The 19,691-nt window shown below is 42.8% G+C and overlaps 1 protein-coding gene across 1 annotated transcript in view; it reads right to left on the reverse strand.

Annotated features, from left to right (window-relative positions):
* Positions 1 to 19,691, reverse strand: part of LOC133872924 (TATA-binding protein-associated factor BTAF1) — a 62,022-nt gene that overhangs the window by 30,956 nt on the left and 11,375 nt on the right. Inside the window, exon 7 of the mRNA XM_062310586.1 lies at positions 4,083 to 4,420. Within this exon, the coding sequence (XP_062166570.1) occupies positions 4,083 to 4,420 (338 nt within the window). The remainder of the gene's footprint in view (positions 1 to 4,082; positions 4,421 to 19,691) is intronic.

Genomic DNA, 19,691 nt, shown 5'->3' on the forward strand with positions numbered 1-19,691 from the left:
GCTTGCTGATCTCCACTCGGTTGGTAGAAAAAGGACCATCAATCAACGAGTCAATGGAATTCTTCCTTCTATTCGAATTACCAATAGTGAAAAATAAATAAACCTTAGTACACTTATTGCCCTCTCTTAGCCACAACACCCTAGATTTCTGCCTCCAACTCACCTCCTCCATGAGAATAGATCTTTCTAACTGGCTAATAATTTATGCCTCATTCATTTTCTCCTCAACACCTAAGGCCCTTTCTTCTTCAAGGACATCAAAAGCATGTAACTCTTCTTATATGGATCTTTCTAACCCGCTGATCTAAGTCTTGTACAATGCTTAGAGGGATATTCCTATTTTTCACCAAATATGTTATACTGTATCAACATGTTGAACACAACCACCTTGCCTCTATTTACATAATCTTCTGAAGATCTCTCTACACGATAACTCTTGTGCATAATGGACTCAAACAAATAAACATGTCCCATCACATAGCTTCAAGGCAAGCAATCATCAATACTATTTGACAGTTATGACCCATGGTAAAGGAGAAAGAGTAGAGATCTTTACCGAGTGCCTATCGGTGCCATAACAACAAGTTATGGAAATTCACCAACTAACTCACATGAAAGCCATCTTGGAACAATTGGAACACAGGCATTTCTTAGATGGCCATGACGAAGAATCTTTTCCAGCATGTTTTGGACTCAGCATTCTTTACATTATTTGCAATATCAAATAAAAGACTAACCGCAACCCTATATCTAGAAGGCATTTACAACAAATCAATTTGTTACTCGAAAGGAAAATGAAGAATCAACAATCTATCATTATATCACTGCCCGTTCAAGTATAAGACTTGGTCTTGTTCTTTAGGAAGTTTTGTATGCCTCTACTAAAATGTCTTTACTGCTATTAGATAAAGGGTGGATGTCCTACATGGGTTTTGTAAGTGGTATTCACTGAAATATTGCAATCACGGCATTGATACTTACTAACCCCAAGGGGTAGCTCAATTGGCTGGGTACCACGCATCATGAAGTGGAGGTCACTAGTTCAAATCTCACATTCCTCCTCCCCTGGAAGCCAATTACTTACCAAAAATATACCCACCTGGTGCCCTTTATTTTTAATAAATATTAAAATTTTATTAAAAAAAAAAAGCTTATGGCGCATCTAAGTACACAGGAAGTATACACAAGAACAACCAAACCAGCCCACAAAAAGAAACCCAACAAACCCGCAAGGACCTAAAACCCTCAAACCCGAAACCTACATGGAACACTCAACACTACATCATGTGAGCCTTGCCTTTCCAACGCCGAGAGGACATGCTTTCATAACCATAATGAAGCTTTTCAAATTCAACAGCTCCCTCTTACATTTAGTCTTTGGACGCGCAACGTTTGCTTCCCGATGAAAATACTATTCAATGGCATCCAAAAACGTTGAGGACGGATCCTCGTCCTCATCACCATCCAACACCCAATCCAAGGGCATGTCAAGATAAAAAACACCCAAAGGGTAAGGGGAGTCTCCATCCTCCCCCGCCGTAGGAAACCCCTTCACAAAAATTGCCACTCCAACATAATCCAACACTGGCGGTGCCGTAGACACCGAAACTTCCTCGGCAAGAAGACAATCCTCCAACTTCGAGCGCTTCAATGGCTTAGACTCACTAGCAATATCTATCCTCATCGCCACCACAAACCCTGCAAATAAACTGTCATACAATAGCACTGCTTTGCCTTCCCTAGCCTTCCTATAGTAACTTTGCAACGGCTTAGATACCAACGACATTGGAATAGACAAACGTAGCCTCTCTCCCAACTCAGCTACCCCTAAGTAAGAGCCACCAAAAAAAAAGCGAATCCTACGTAGAGGAGGTGGGCTGAATCTGATGCTCAACAAACCCAAGAACAGTGCTTACTAGAGACAAAGAAGACCCCTCATACCTAAGAGAAGCTTCCAGTGACGCCAAAGACAGCACCTCTGATGACAGAACAAAGAGCACAGCGACAGAAAACGTCAAATCAGAAGAGGATGTCGGCAAGGAAGGAAAGACAAACCTTGATACAACAGGGTTCTCGACCACCTATGAAAGCTGAGCTACGACCTCCAACGCAAACACCATGACGGTATCTATTGCAAACACTGAATTTGAAACATACCCACCAGTGAAAACAGACCTCACCTGAGAAGATCCAATCTGACGGACTGCAAGACCCTCGATTGCAGACAAGGATAGCGTCAACCGTCAACCGTCGACAACAAGTCAACAAGCCTCACATGAGGACCTTCAGCGTCTTCAGGCTTCTCTGAAGAAGATGAGGACCCAAGACTCGATGAAGACCTAAGACCCACTCCCAAGCCCAAACCCAACCCAGAGCCCGTAACCCCAATGCCCTCAATAAGGCCAAAACCCGTCTTCTCAAAAAACGGTTTGGGCTTGGTCACAAACCAGCCTAGTCAAAAGCCTTAAAAACCCACTAGGGGTATTTGGCCCAGTCCAAAACCAACAACCCGGCCCACTTCAGACTTAATCCGAACACAGCTTCTTCCACGCACGCCCTAGTAACTTCTTCTGAGAGCGAATGACGAGAATACCGTTCATCTTCTTCGCCTTTTTCCTTCACTAACCCCAAAGATCACCTTTGAACTAGACTCTGCCTTCTTCAGTTGCTTCTCCATCTCAAAACAATCCACCACCAATCTCAACTCCTCACGTCCGTTCGCCCACTCAAAGCATTCTGCCACTAGAAACAGATCTAGATTACCCAAAAGCAGCATCTTCACCCCACCAAAATTTGCGGCATAACCAGTAGTTGCCTGCACCACTTCTGCAAAGGAGCACCCAGACGAAGAAGTCTTCATGCCTACTCCCACATGCTTCCCCACCGAAGAAAGCTCAACAAAACCTAGCAACCCAGACTTGGCTTCAAGAGGGACCAACATCTAATGCAGCTCTCCCACAAAACGACCCCAACCCCACCCTTAACAACCCCCAGGAAGCCACATAATACCTTTCGGTCCACCCTCTGCATAGACAGCCACCTCCAGATACCGGCCAGCCTTATTAGTGCCCCCACAAACTAGTAGGCCTCGATCAGACTTGACGTCTTCCTTACCCAAAGACTTCATCACCTCTTCAACCGTAGTCACCAGCCAAGCGAAGCATTGGAAACCCACAAAAACATACCCTACAAAACCCTTCCCCCTTTCCTCCAAACGTAGTTCTGCCTTATCTTCTCTCGCCAAAAATAAGAATTTTTTGCTTCCACGAAGAAGCGTCGTTCCATACCTACCCCACCTGACAACCCACGAGTGAAGACACCAAGGGGGCTCGGAGAATACGATACAAACTGAAACAAAGTTGACCAAGAACACCCCAAAAAAGCTCCGATGACCCCTCACGGTACACGTCAACTCATGCCTCCACTAGAGAAGAGAGAAAACAAGACTTGGAAGGATATTGAAATCTATATGCATTTTCTAGTTGCACTATCATCAATTAAAGACACATTGATGGAAATCTCTTTAGAACCTGAAGTGATCTTCAATGTGTTGTGCTGCCTAACCATTAGATGGCCCTTGATATTAGGATTGTATTCATTTTTCCCTTGCTAATAGCTATACCTAGTGCCCTTTTGGCAGATGATCATTCCACAATACACTCAACACTCTATTATTGATTTTCACAAGGCTACCCATCCATGTGTGCACTAGGTTTAACTTACCGATAAACAAACAGTCAACATTGATACTTTCACGAAAGATTACCAAGAGATGCATATGCAATTAGGATTTAATAAATTAAACATAAATTGGAAGGGTAAAAAGTGCCAAATCCAAGGTAACATATAGTGCTCTACATTCTAAAACTGAAAATATTTTTAAAAAGCTACCAGATAAATTTGACAAAAAAACTCGTAGTAACACATATCAACTAGCAAAAAGCAATGCAGCAATCATGAAACATTTGAGCATGTTAATAATAGGAGGATATAAAAGAAATAAAAGAAGAATATAGCACAAAAAAATTTAAATGAGGTAGTATCAGTCTATTTGAATCACATATGGATAAACAGCCTAATACCTTATCACAACTTAATGAATCAGTACATTGACCCTTTAATGTCGCCGTGTTTTGAGCATGTAACATCTCTGTATCTCCATCTTCAGACCAACACTTTGTTTGGTCTTTCGAATTAATTTTTGCTTTTCGTTTTAGAAGATTCAATTGCCTTGCGCTTGGCCTTTTAGATATCACACTAGGAACCATATTTGCTACTAGTTGCTGAATATTATGCATAGATGGCGTTGTGTAGACTCTTTGGTCTATCCCATTGCCAAGGGAGTTAACTTTGTGCAGAATAAGGTCCTCATCTCTTATCATATCACTAACATCCATGAACTGCTCACAAACATCCAAACCTACATAAAGGAATAATGACATATAGCTTAAAGACATGCAAGTAAAATTCCAATTCAGAATATAATATTTATTAACACATTTCACTAAATAGACAGCCTAAACAACCAAAGGAAAAAATAAAACAATGAATGTGAAAAAATACAACTCAGGTGAAAAAATTTAAGGAGATTGCAGATGGTGAATGCCTTGCTAATGAAAAAACAAGAGCAACCAAGCAAATAGAATGTGTATTAATACTTGGTTAAACGGTATAAAGTCCAACTCCCTACACCATTGGCCTTGTGTAACTCGTTTTAATGTGCTAAAATAGGAAGAATCTCAAAAGAATATCTGAAATATCAAAGAGAAAAGGAAAGAAAGAAAATCAATTTAACAAAAACCTTGAAAAAATAGAAGATCACAAAAAAATTCTTGAAGTCCATCTCCCACAAGAAAACAAATAGAAAAAAGTGATAAATCCCGTAAACAGAAGCACTTTCACCCTAAAGCTAAAATGTTCTATGCTTCAGTTAGTCACCCCAGCAAGCACAAAAACAGCAAATTCAAAAGAAACGTCATTAAGTAGAAATGTTTTCAACAGAAATTTTCTATGTTCCACATAATCAACAGCACATACAACACATGACCTGGTCAACAGTGAAAGAAATAAATAAAGATCGAAGAACATTTCCCTGAATACCGGTAAATCTAACATATTGCATTACCTTCTTTAAAGAAAGCAACCACATGAATTGCATGAAATACAAGCTCTACTAATGACCAACCATTTCCTTAAACCATTCTAATTGAACCGAAGATTCATTTTCTTCCAAACATTCCTCCAGATGTGAGAACCCAAATCACCAAATTTTCATCTTAAAACAAATAATTTTTTTTTTTTTTTTTTTTTTTTTTGATAAGTAAGAGAATTTCATTAAAAAAGCGTAAGGCGCCCCTAAGTACAGAGGATGTATACACAGAAGCAACTCAGCTAGCCCACATAAAAAACCCAATAAAACCACAAGGAACCCACAAGAAAACCCCTAACAAGCATAATAGAAGCCTTCACAAAACAAAAGAAACCCCCAATAGTAACCCCCGAATACAAAAAAAACCCTAAAAGCACCCAAACCAACCCCAAAAACCCCCCAACAAGACCCCCTAAACCCAAAAGAAGAAAAAAAAAACCCTAAAACCCGAGAAAAACCCAAGAGAAACACCCCTCAAAATAATCCAAGCAAAAACCGAACCCGAGGAATGGCCCACAAACCCACCCAAGCACACAAAGGCACACAACTCTACAACATAAGGCACTTTCCTTTCCTACGCCTAGCGGAAGATTTAGCATCGCCATAGTTGATAGAGCTATGCAAGTTTAGAAGCTCCCTCTTGCCTTTGGACTTTTAGCGCGATATCATCTTTTCACGCTGATATTCTTCTTCCATGACATCCCGAATGGCCAACGCCTCGTCCCCAAAAGCGCCCTCTAACGCCCAATCCAAAGGCGAAACATCCCAAAGATCAACGTCCTCTTCCCATACCACAATCTCCCCGTTATGATCAAAACCGATTGGCCAATTCCGAGATTGGGAGAAACTATTACCCTCAACAGGTGAAGAAATGGAACAACCTCTAGGAGGGGAGGAAGGCCCAACCATCCCAACATCGAAGACCTTCCGAGGCGAAGCGGGAGTAGCTGGCGTCTTTGGGCGAGGGTCAAGAAACCCCTTTCTAAGAATGCCCGTCTTCACTGGAGACTCTGCAACCTTCTTCGTTGGAGGCTCTGCAACCGCAACCTTATTAATAGCTAAGTCGGCAACCAACTTCGAGGCTTTCAGGGAATCTGATAGAAGCACATCGTTCCACTTCAACGAAACCCCTTCCCTAAGTATCCTCGCCTTCTTGATATAACTTTGAAATGGCTTCGAGACCACGGGGAAAGAAGAGCGCAACTTCTCTCCCAACTCAGTGGCTCCAATGGAAGGAGGGGTCGTGAGTTGAGAGACCGTCCGAGAAGCACCATCAGGATTGCACCGCAGAGGAGGGGACACCTGAGCCGGCAGAGAAACAACCTGGACCACCGGAGGAAGGGACACCTGAGCCGGCGAGGGGGGAAACCTGAAAAGCTTAGGGGCAGTAACCCGGCTAGGAACTACCTTCAAACAGCTAGACCCTCCCCCCAATAAGGAAAACGGCACCGGAAAAATCCCTGGAACAGCCGGCACCAGCACCGGAAGAGCAGGAGACACCCCTGGGGCTACAAAATCCTCCCCCGGAGAAGGAACCTCCAAACCCCCAGGAGGATGACGATCCAGAGAGAACCCAGGAGAAGACGTCTGAACCGGAGAAGCCCCTGGAACAGACGGCGACGAAGGCTCCGGCCGAAAAAGAGCAAGAGACGGCGCCGAAAAAGGAGACACACCTGGAGCTACTAGACCCTCCCCCGACGAAGGAACCACCAAACCCCTAGGAGGAGGCCGAATGAGAGACAACCCAGAAAAAGACTCTGGCGTCGACTCCGGCAAGATTCTCGACGAACGGGATTTAGGTTTCGGCAAGAGTCGGGCCAAACGAAAACCAGAACGTTTTCGACCTAGGCCAAACCCGACAAAACGGCCCAAAAAATTCTTAATAGCCCGACCCAAGACCACTTTCAAATCGTTGACCAGCTTGCTCCACGTGCGCAACATCGAAAATTCGAAATTCGAATTTGAACTTGGAGATGGCTTTTTACCCAGCGATTCAAACGACCGGTCTTTAACCAGCAGGTCAGAAGGACGAGACTCCAAGGCGAAACAACCCACCGCCGAGCTCAGGACTCGCTCATCATGACTCGTCGCCGGGAGGGGAACAAGAGCATCCGGCTCCTCCGACGAAGCCCTCAACCCGGAACGATGATCCCCCACGAAGGGCAACTTTTTCACAGTGGTGGACGGAACCGAGCACAACACCTCCGCAAAGGATGGTCCCGTCCACTTTGAAACCAAACCCAAACTCAGCCCTAAAACCTTCGCATCTTTCTTGGTCAACGAAGACGAGGAACCTAGCCTTGTACCCACCGTAGCAGAGAGGAAATCGACAGCCTTACTCAACTCTCCGGAGAATTTCTGCCATCCCCTCCTTCCACGACCCTCAGGGATGAAGATGAACCCTTTCCGACCGCCCAGCCCAAAGGTTGTCGCCTCTAAGAAGCGCCCAGCTCTGTTCCCACCCGTCCGAGCAATCAGAACTTTCGAGCCTTCTCGGAATGACTTGATAAAATCTTGTTCTTCCGGTATACCCAACAGCATCTCCAACGTCGCCGCTAGCCATTTTGAGCACTGATTACTCAGGACAACTTCACCCAAAAAGCTTTTTCTTTTCTCCACCACCCTCAGCACCGACGCCCCATCCAAAACCACGAAAGCAAAAGACTTCGCCTCCACAGTAAATCTCTTCTCCATCTCACTACATCAGACCGACTTATTGGAAGAAAATCATGAAACAAAGGAACATGAAAGTGCTTCTTTTCTTCTTTGATAAGTGGTGTTCTTCCCAATGGTGTTTTACATTAGACTTTTCAATTTTCAAATAAAGTCAAAATAGACTGATACAACCGCCATTGTATTTTGATAAGAAGAAAAAAATAAATAAACTCACCAAACCATGCTTAGCTTTAGCAAAAAAAAAAAAGCAGAAAAATAACCACCGACTGCTGTTACACCGGTCTTTCTAACCCCTTATCATAATTATCTTATTTAGTAGGTCGCACAAAAGTTAACAACATGACCAAAATTTTCTTGGCTGCATATATAACCAAAGAGCAAAGAGCCACAGCCATCACATCGAAAGACTGCATCTCATTATAATGATGTTTAATAGGACTGCAATATTTCACACTGAAGAATGTAGAGTTTACTTTTTTGATTTGTAATCAAAATTTATTAAAAAGCGAAATGGTGCAACCCAAGTACACAAAAATTATACAAGAAAAACACCTAACAAAAAAAAAGATCAAGAAAAACAAGAAAACTAGAAATATGAAAAGGCAAATGTCCATTAGCAAAGGATTTTGAAGAAGAAGGCCTTAAGTTCCACCGCCTTTCTCTCACATACTTCAAAACTTCGATTATTTCTTTCTTTCTAGATACACCACACACCACATTAAGGCGGGATCATCTTCCACACTACCACACATTGAAAACTACCAATTTGTCCATGCAAAGAGATCCACCACTTGACGAGGCATAAGCCAATCTAACACAAAAAAAGACCGAAAACAAAATTTCATAAGGTACTGCCAATCTTTAAGTGAAGTAAAAGGATCTACAATTTTCCCACTCTTCCTGCACACGCAACACCAATCTACCACTATGAGGTTTGCTGTTTTAAGTTATTCATAGTGAGGTTCTTCCCTAAAGCAGCCAACCAGGCAAAGAAAGCCACTCTCAAGAGAACATTATTTTGCCAAATACTCCTCCAAGGGAAAACAATACTATCATGGGGAGTTAGAACCTTGCAGAACGATCTAACATCAAACAACTCTCTCTTGGAAGGAGTCCAACATAATTTGTCTTCCATGCCCCATCTTAGACTGATGGAATACAACAAAATGAAAAACGAGGTGAAGACATCTACCTGCTATTCACGAGCCCCTCTAATTTATTAGCATTCCAATGTTGAGTCATTAGAAAGTCGTAAATGATCTGCCACGAAAGCATCCTTAAAGCGAGCAACACTGAATGACTCAGAAAAAGCTACCTTAAGGGTCTAATCTCCACACCAAATGTCATGCCAAAATCTAATCCTAGAACCATCAACCACCACAAAATTAGTAAATCCAGAAAACTCCCCCAACCCCTTCTGATATTTTTCCAAAGACCAACCCCATGCGACCCGATAACAGCATTAGATCTCCACCCACCCCATGAGCTACCATATTTGGAATCCATAACCACTCTCCACAGAGCCTTTTTCTCATATGCATAGCATCATAACCATTTCCCCAAGAGGGCGGTTAAAAAGAAGTAAATTATGGACCCCTAACCCCCTTCAGAAATCGGAGAGTGGACCTTGATCCAACTTACCAGATGAAATTTGAACTCTTCACCAATACTGCCCCATAAGAAATCCCGCTGTAACTTCTCTATGTAGTTGGTAACACTACTAGGGAAGGGAAAAAGAGACAAGAAATAGGTAGGCAAATTAGACAAGGTGCTATTAATGAAAGTGAACATGGCACCCTTTGACAAATACAACCACTTCCAAGCAGCCAAACAATGCTCTATCTTCTCAATAATTGTAACGACCCACCCCCAACAACACAATATTGTCCACTTTCGGTTCTCGAGAACCAAACTTTCCAGGAGGTCACCCATCTTGATACTACTCTCACATAAACACACTTAACTGTGGAGTTCAATAAGTTCATGGTCATCACAACTTTAAAACGCATTATTTCAAGAATTGTGCGAATATACATATAAGTGCATCCACGTTCTCATACTCAGGCAATGTGAGACGCCACAATCACCCCTTTTTCGGATCCACTGTCTCCATTAGCGACCCCCATGGGATCACCCCATTCTCGGCGTCCCAACGAGTGCCCTTTGGCGACCCCATGGGTTTGTGCACGCTCCCCCCATCTCAGACTAGGCAATGTCTCTGATACCATTTGTAACAACCCACCTCCAACGACACAATATTGTCCATTTTTTGCTCCTCAAAACCAGACTTCCAGAAGGTCACCTATCCTAATACTACTCTCGCATAAGCACACTTAACTGCGGAATTCTAATAGGTTCATGATTATCACGGCTTTAAAATGCGTTGTGAGACATCACAATAATACCATCTCAAATAGATTTGGCCTTAAAACAAGCTCACAACGGAAGACCTAGATACTTCATAGGAAAGTAATAAACTCTGCATCCCAGAATTCGAGCTAGACCTTCTACATTATTTACATTACCAACAAGGTTCAATTCCGATTTACCCATATTAATCTTCAAACCTAAGAAAAATTCAAAACATAAGAACAAGCGTCAAAAATAAAATTCAAAACATATGAAGCGTCAAAAATATCGAAGGTGATCTAGGTTTGCCCCACAAAACATCTATTGTCAATCGCAAATAGAAAATAGCAAATATTAAGCCCACCTACATTCTTAGACCCCACATAAAAGCCTGATAAAAAACTCTCGTTCATTGTAGCAGAGATCATTTTCATCAAAACCTCCATAATGATGACAAACAGCAAAGGGTCTCCCTATCTCATGCTATGAGAACTATTAAAAAATCACGTCATGAGTGTCGTTCACCAAAGTGAAAAAACACACCAAAGAAATACAATGAACTACCTCTAACCATTCCATGGTGGCCAAATCACAAAACAACGAAGGGACATGGGCTAAAAAAAAAGAGGGAAAATGGAAAGATTGAATGAAGATGAAAAAGGATGCGAGACTAAGGGGGGGGAAATCTAGGGCTGGGTTTTTTGGCATTGTGCACTCCGTATGTCCAGGCGCGTACCGCCGGGGGTTCTACCTTAGCCTTCGGTCTCTCTGTCGTTCTCTCTTAATTCTCTCGGTGGTTGCTGGGTGGTGAGTTTTTTTTCCGTTTATTTGGAAGGGATGTCTTCCCTGTAGGGGTGCCGGCTTCAGCCTTATGGAGTGCCGGTTCTATGTGGAGGCAAAGTCCTTCCGGTTCTCGGTGGAAGCAGGGTCTGCCGAGCTTCGGGTGGAGGAAAAGAGAAAAGGGTTTTCAGGTTATGCTGTTCTCGGGTTGAGTTGCACTGCTTGGTTACTGTCGAGGGTGGAAGAAGTCTTGGGTAATGCTGGGCTCGAGGATTTCGTCAAATCCTTTAGGGAGGGATCAAAGGCGACCATCACTCGGAGAGGTGAAAACAGGTCTGGGCGGTTCTTGGAGGTGGCAGTTTTCGACAGAGGTCGGAGAGGGCGCATCCTTTTTCCTGAAGGTCGGGACGGGAGAGGGTGGAGCCGTGTTTTTGGGGAGCTGAGCAAAATGTTGGATTTTCTGGAAAATATGTGTGGGCCTTCGTCTTCTGGCGGTCGTTCTTCTTCTGGTGTTTTGCCGTCGGGCGGTAAATTGGGGATAGGTTCAGGACGTCCATCATTTGCGGCGGTGGTGAGTTCAGCAGCTACCGTCTCAAGAACTAGGGTTGAGACAAAGATGATTGGTGATTGGCCTCTGCCGGTCGGGTGCGACGTGGAGAAGACGCAGCTGCGGGGAATGGAGATGGGGGCGGTCTGTCAGGTGAGTGATTGCTCCGTTCTAGAGGAGCAACCGGTCGGCGTCTCGGGTTTGAACCTTCGTGCAGAAGACCAGTCCAGGTATCGAGGTTGTGTCTGTAGGCAGGCTGGCGTGTCCAGGAATTCAGCCGTTGAGGGTGACGTTTCTCTGCAAGGGGAGGGACTGGTTGGAGTGTTCGAGAAGGTGTTTGAAATCCTGGGCCAGTTCTCCAAGGCGCTGGTTTGGGCCCGTGGCTTGCCGAAAAAGCTGGGCTATAAGTCTTCTCTTGGGCTTAAACGTAGGGTGGGTTTTGTGGCGGGTCGGGTGCTTAAAAGGGTAAAGTCTGTTGTTAAAGGGTTTCGGGCTGAGGCAAAGTTTAAGCCCAATGCCAATTCGGACGATGTTTCGGGCCGTAAGCTGTCGTCGGCCGATGGTGCAATATCGGGGCGGGGCTCAGGTCAGGGGTGTCTTCAGCGTCCGATGGAGTTCCATGGGAGCGCCCTTCGGCCGAACGTGACGTCGGCGGCAGATCTTGGGGTGGATATGGTTCTGTCTCTTTCCGGGGCTAGATCCAGTGATCGGGTGCTAGTTCCTGTGGTCGAGTCAGTCAATGAGGGTGCCGTCCCTTCCTCTCTTCTGGCGCTGATGTTGCGTCCGCCGGTGTTTCTGAGTGTTATTCCTTCTGGGGTGCGGCCTTCTTTAGTTTCAAGTTCTTCCGAATCAGGGCTCATCCTTCGGCTGGCAGGGGTTCTTCCGTCAGCTGGGGTGAGGTCGGGCGTTGAGGTTTTTCAGTTTGGGGAGATTGGTGACTCGTCTGTCGGTGCTGGGCGTGATCTCGTCGGCGTTGCTCTTAGTGCGCCTTCTGGTAATTCTTTGTATCGAACATCGTCTCTCCGTCGGCAGGCAGGGATGCTTGCGGATGTCCCTGCCTCGGGAAGGAGTTTTGGTGGGGTTAATCTCTTGGGTCTTCCTGGGGTTTCGGTTTCATTTCTCTGTGGTCAGTGGGTTTTGTTTCCTCATTGGCCAAGACCGGTCCCCTTTGTGGTTGGGCACCCCCAGTTAACTGGTTTATCGTCTAGGGTCGTTGAGGTGGGGGAATCTTCAAAGGGGGTTGATCCAAAAGGAAGTGTTGTTGGGTGCCCCCTGGTTCCTGGTTTGCCGTCTGGAATCGTTGAGGTGGGGGATTCTTCTAAAGGGGTTGTTCCAAAGGATAGTGTTGTTGTTTACTCCAGGGTTGTGGAAGAGAGCAAGTCGTGTTTTCACACGATGGGGGTTTCGTTCGTGGGATCTGATCAGAAGGGATTTCTAGATTTTTTGGCTTTGATCGAGGATGAGCGCTTTGACTTTGAATCCCCTCCTAAGAAGGATAAGGAGATAAAAAGAAAAAAGGGGAAAAGAGAGATCAAGAATCTAGAATGTTCTATCAATTTCGATGCTAGGGGAATGGGTTCTAGTCGGGACAAGGGCTAGAAGATGGGGGTTTGATGTAATTTTCTTTTTTGGGTTTTTCGGATGTTTCCTTTGTGTCCTTTTTGTATACTCCATGTATGCTTAGGGGCGCCTTTTACGCTTTTTAATAATATTCTGTTTATTACCTATCAAAAAAAGGGTATGTTTGGCAACAAACAAAAAACATTTTCTACTTGCTACAGTGTCCGGGTATTTTTGAAAATTGGAATATTTAATAGAACCCGGATTAGACCCGAATTCACTCCTAATTCACCGTGAATTCCAAGCGAAATACCGAATTTCGACGCTCTGGTTTTTTGCACTATTCGATCGAGTCAGGCGTCAATCAAACAGTCATGATTTCCCACGCAGACCAGGCTTCACGGGTTAATCCAGCATTTATAGCTTTTGTCCCGTTAATCCAAACGCGTGAAGGAGAGAACCAACGTTTTGCTACTTAAAATTTTTTTTCTTTTTTTTTTGGTTGTTTGTAATTTTGTTTTTTTTTTTTATTTCTTTTTTTCTTTACCTTTTCCACCGTTACCCACACAAAACCCAAAAACAAAATAATTTAATCAAAAATCTAAAAAATAAATAAATAACGAAAATGCCCAAAAAGTCAAAAAAAATAATTGGAGGGTTGGTGGTAGATTTTGGGTAGCATGTTGCACACATATTATAATATTATATAATATAATATACCACCAAACAATGGCTGAACTACCAAAAAAAAAAGTACAAAAATCATAACAAATTCGTATTTATATTGAATGAAAAAAACAAATTTATTTATATTAAATATTAAAAAATCCAAATTATTTATAATTATTTCAATTATTATTACACACTAATTTTTCATAACTCCAATCATTCTACACAACTTTTCATACCACCAATCATTTGCTACCATGATTTTCCGTGAAAAAATAATCTCATACAACTCTCACCCAAACATGATTTCAAATACAATTTAAATTCTACTAAACATCCAAACATCTTTTCTTTTCTAGAAATCTGCGCACCAAATAATAATTGAATTCCGATTTCAAAAATACCCCACCCCCCCCCCCCCCCCCAAAAAAAAAAACATACCATAAGAATCTAAATATGGGAATGTTGATGGATTTGTAATGGAAATAATGGTAAGCGTTAATTGAAACGTAAATGGGATTGATAGAATGAAAGATACAATCAGACTATTTAAGTTGCAAGGGCCTCCAAAGGAAAATGATTACAATTTAGATAATTCTTCAAATGACACTACTTACTAGTTGGACTTCCTTTTCTTTTCTTTTTCTTTTGTTTGATAGATAAGCAAGTGCATTTTATAAAAAGCGTAAGGCGCCCCTAAAGAACACTAGAAGTATACGAAAGGACACCAAACAAAAGGGGAAAATAAAAAAATAAAAAAATAAAAACCAATACCCGCAAAACAGCCCAAGCAAACATAGAACCCAACAACCCAAAGAAACAAAATCCCACAACAACACTACTTCCTTGTGCCTTTGCCACGGCTGGACCCTTCATAATTAACTAAACACTTAAGTTATTCAGTTCCTTCTGGCCTTTCAGCTTAGAAGCGAAACCCGCCTTCCTTGGGAGGGACCCAAGACATCCCATCCAAAGCCTGGGTGAAAGACCAAGCACTCGACAAAAACATAGCAACACCTGCATCGTCATCCTGCTTCTGAGCCTGGGGAAAGACTTCATCACCCTCCCACAGGTAATCTTCCCCCTCCACATCCGAGTCAGTCCCAAAGTTCCAATCAAAATGACTCGTAGATGTTGTAGCTTCTTCATGAATGACCTTCGAAGCAGACGTCATAGAAACAAGAGACGAGGCATTGTCTACTAACAGCACCGAAACAGAGGCTAAAGGCTGAGAAGCTGGCGAGAGGCACCTATCGGAAACATCTGACCTCACCTGGACAAACGAGGACTTGAAAAAATCCATCGACACCGTAGAAGCAGAGGACAAATCATGGGCAGCATCTATCATCAACTCCGTAGCAGACTCACCACAAAGACTATCCTTACCCGAAGAAGCCGCAAGCACCTAAGAAAGAGCCTCCGTCGGAGGAGAAGAGGCGATGACGGAGAACAAAGGCTTAAAGCTTTCAATACCTTAAGCTTGTGCAAATAGAAAAACAGAGGCTTAGACAGGGTTAGGAGAGAGTAGCCACCGACGTTGCCTCTGTCGCAAACAAGAAAAGAGGTAGTGGAGAAAGCACCGGAGTGACTGTCGGAGAGGCAAGCACAACTTCCTTCTGAGTGGTCCCCGAAGAGGAATCCACAAGATCAAAAGAGAACTCCGACGAAGAACCCATTCCCGATGCAACCTCAACGGATGAAGAAGGCCCAGTGACAACGCCCTCAACCATAGACAGAGAAGAACCCAGCACCTCCGGCGACATACGCGGATCAACACCCAGAACAAGCCCATACCCGAGAGAACACCCACTGCGACAAGAATCTTCAGACGTGGTCACCGGAGAAACAAGTGCCTTTGCCTCCGGCGCTAAAACTGGGTAGCTTGGAACCCCGTGACCCGCATCCACGTCCAAGGAAGAGCAATCTGAATGACAACCAGGTTCCGTCTTCTTGAGGGCGCACCAAATGGGTTTGCTCTTGGGCTTGCACAAAGGCCTCCTCTTAAAATGCCCAAAGACCAAAGACTTGAGAAACCTCCAAGGCCCAAAACGCTTAATAGCTTCTAGAAGCTCCCTTAGGGCCCGTCCAAAAACCAAGACCTGACTCGTCCACACCCCAAGATGAGCCAGCATCTCCTTCACGCCTGCTTGTGAAGACAGCCCATGTTCTGCAAAGACAGGAGGACACGCAACATCATTTGGGACAAAACAAAGACGATCCTTACCCTGCGGACCATCAAATGAAAAACCCAACGGTCTAACACTATCCGCGTGTTCTTTGCCCAACAGATTCCCCTGCCTTGACGGCGGAAACAACGCCGTCGCAGCTGGGCACGATTGCTTATATAAACAATCGGTTAAAACAGCTCCACTAACCAACTAATAGAAAATTCCAACCCACTAACTCACCTAACTAAAATACCCAACATATAGTCTAATCTAAACCCAGTGCTATTATCTCCCTCACTTTGAGAGAGAAGAAATAGCAATTAGACAAGGGAATTAGGGTTTCTGACGAAAATGGAAGAATTAAAATCCTAAAAGGGTGTGTGAGAAGTTTTTTATTTTTTAATGACGAGAAATCCTTCCAAAGCAGAGCTACTTCGTGTACCCACCCTTGTCAGGTAAACCTCGAACCCATGTAAAGCGCCCCTTCCACACGGATCGGGTAATACTCTGGCTGCGCCAACAGGCTGGCCCCAAAGAATTATTTGCACCCAAGAGGATCAATGGCTAGGAGTGAATTGGGTGAATCTGAAAGCTGAGATTTAATTGCATGTTTCGAAGTGGATTGAATGTAGGACACGTGACTAGGTGGTTGAAAATATTTGATGCGGGGTAGAAGAAAAGGGATGATGGTGATCAAGCTTAAGAGATCTAAGGCTATTGTTTAATGGAAAAAAATCAAGGTTAACTGCATGGCTAACGCGTGCCTGGAGTGGTTTAGAAACTTAATGAAGAAGATAAGATGTCGATAGCCAAGATTAGCTGGAAGGATCGAACGGCTGAGATTGAAAGGTTGGATTGAACAGTTGAGGAAGGGAAGACCAAAAGATTGCGGAAGGCTCTAGAATCCACAAGAAATGAGGGTGTGGGCTGACAAGCTGAGGACACGTGGAGGTCAAAGAACACGTAAGGAGAGCTCTGCGGGTTGAGATTATTGGGTTGTTGAGGTTTGTATTCAAAAGGGCAAGAAAGTTAGGCCGCACGGGAGTTGAGGGATAGATGGATTGGGCTTAATTTAAGGAATTTGAATTGGGGAATTAGGTTTTAAAAGAAAAGGGAAATTTTGGGATTTTTATTTTATAAGTAAATTTAGGGATGATTTTTATCTTGAAGAATTTGTGTTAATTTCCTTAGAATGGGGAAGCCTTGACTACCTCAAATTAGCCAGAAAAAGGTTTAATTCGATTTGTTTGAAATCAGTTTCCTCAGTCAAAATACAACATCCATTTATCAATTCCATGTATCCTTCATCTTACATTCCATTCTTTCTTCCCTTTTATATTTGATTACATATCTTGGGGAAATTTTATCCTTGTTCTACAAAACATTGTCCATGGACGACGGCGTATATGTCTCCTTTGTCAATTAGTTATAGTGGCTTCATGTATCGTTTTGCTCTTTCTAGTTAGGTGGTTCCTTTTGTACATTTCCATTGTACTTAGGGACACCTTACGCTTTCAATGAAATTGGTTTATTACTTATCAAAAAAACAATACCTCTCTGACCACCACCACCAATATACTCTACAAGAACCAACTCTGGACGACTTCACAATTCAACCATGGTGTTCTAACACACCATGTCGGTTAGAACATCGTTTTGCAAGGAATGTTTTAGAACCAACCCTAGATGGCTTCACGAAGTCCTTCATCCCATCCGCTTAAGGCAAACCCTCTACCATAGCCAACAGCCAACACATGCTGATCTTTCCAATGAAAACTAATCAAAGGACACCCTTGCTTCTTTCAAAAATCCGATGGGCTCAAACCCCCTCCTCAATTATAAACTCTAAAGATTTGACTTCAACACAATACCAACTCGAAAAACCCATGACAAAAGGCGGGAACGAAAAACTGGCCTAATGTCGTTACCGGAATAAAAAAACGACAAAAGAGAAATGTCAGCACGCGTTATCCCGCACTGAAGAGAGAGAGGTTATTGAACAAGTCTATCTACAATAATACATATCTACTTAATGTAGAGTTGTAAGACATGTGGAAACCTGCATGCAAATGTTAATTTCTTGGGGGGTTTTCGCAGCTGCATTAGTGTATTAATAATACTCAAAACTCAACAGCTTTTCTCCTTTTTTTTTTCTTTTAAGGCACCAAAGGTGGCACAACCTTGGTACATAGGATACAAAAAAAAAGGAGCAACCCATAAAAAGCCAGTAAACAATAACATTTAAGTACAAAAACTTCAAATCATGAGAACTAGTAAAAGAAAAATATTATAGAATATACTCAAATTAATTAGAATGTCTGTTGCTACAATTAAGTCTTTTTTTTTTTGTGAATAATAATTTTATTGAAAGAAAAAGGCAAAGCCCTCGTACATGAAAAGTATATAAAAGAGCCAATCACCCTATAGACTTCTAAAATATGAAAAATTAATCAGTCCACCAAATTTGATGAGGAGAAGTTAGGAAAATATATAATGGCCCAATCCAAAAGAGATCTCAAACAAAAGGATTTTAATAAAAGCACGTTTGACTTGAAGACCTTAAAGAGTCGACTATTCCTTTCTCTCCAAATGCTCTACATTAAGAAAGCGAGAATAATTTTGTGGGGTTAGGGCTTCTTTGTGGGGTTAGGGTTTATTTTGTGGGTGACTTGTTTTTCCTTTGCTTGGTTTTCCTTTTTGTTTGTCCTTTCTGGTGTTCCTTGTATATACTTCATGTGTATGTAAGGGCGCCTTACGCTTTTTAATGATATTTTTTTAATTGCCTATAAAAAATAAAAAATAAAAAGGGAATAACTTTCCAAATGGCCTCTTCGGGATGTTACGCCGCTGGACCTTCCAACAATGAAGCAACTATAGGATGTTGAGAGACATAGCCCACGAAACCTCAAATAAGTTGAGAACCAAGTGCCAAAAATCACTAGTGTACTCGCAATGAATGAGAAGGTGATTTACAATCCCTTCATTTTTTTTTTGCATAGGCAACACAAGTTTACAAGAGAGAAACCCCCGCCTTCTAAAATTATCAACCGTGAGGATTCTACCCTTAGGTGTTGTCCATAAGAAGAAAGCAATGCGGGATGGGGCCTTAACCATCCAAATACTTTTCCAATGAAACGAACAATGCTTTCCAATCTGTAAGATTTTGTAAAAGGGAGCATTTTGAGAGAAAGAAATCGTTGACTCTTTGAGGATAGCGAGACCAAGCATTTTTCCTTAAATCCTTATTTCTGAGATCTCTTTTGGATTGAGTTATTGTATATGTTCCCAACTTTCCCTCAAGAAATCTGGTAGATCTAATTTGTTCTCTAGATTGTACTAGCAGCTATGGCCTTGGCTCTCTTGTATACTCTTCGTGTATGAGGTATTTGTCTTTTTTTAATAAAATTGTAATTATTCATCAAAATAAACATTTTATAATAGCTCCTCACTTCGAAACCATGACTGCTAGTTGGGGTCCACAACACTATCCACTTCTCCTGGGGTTTTTTAGGAATATAACAGATTGAGAAAGGAGTCCAGAGAATCCATCTCCCAATCCTGGACTTCCCAAATAAAATTCAAATTCCAATGGAGAGAAAAGCCAAAGGGATCCAAGTAGTCTGACACCAAGGCCTCTTTATTACGGGCTATCGAATAAATTTCTAGGAATGAGTACTCCAGAGCCACTTCTTTGTACCACGCGTCATGCCCAAAGCGAAAGTGCGATCCATCCCCAACCTTGAAGGAGACAAGATAGTGGCACCTCCCCCTCTAACTCTCTTTTTTGGCAGGT

This window comes from Alnus glutinosa, chromosome 7 (genome assembly GCF_958979055.1).
Source record: "Alnus glutinosa chromosome 7, dhAlnGlut1.1, whole genome shotgun sequence".
Taxonomy (NCBI): Eukaryota; Viridiplantae; Streptophyta; class Magnoliopsida; order Fagales; family Betulaceae; genus Alnus; species Alnus glutinosa.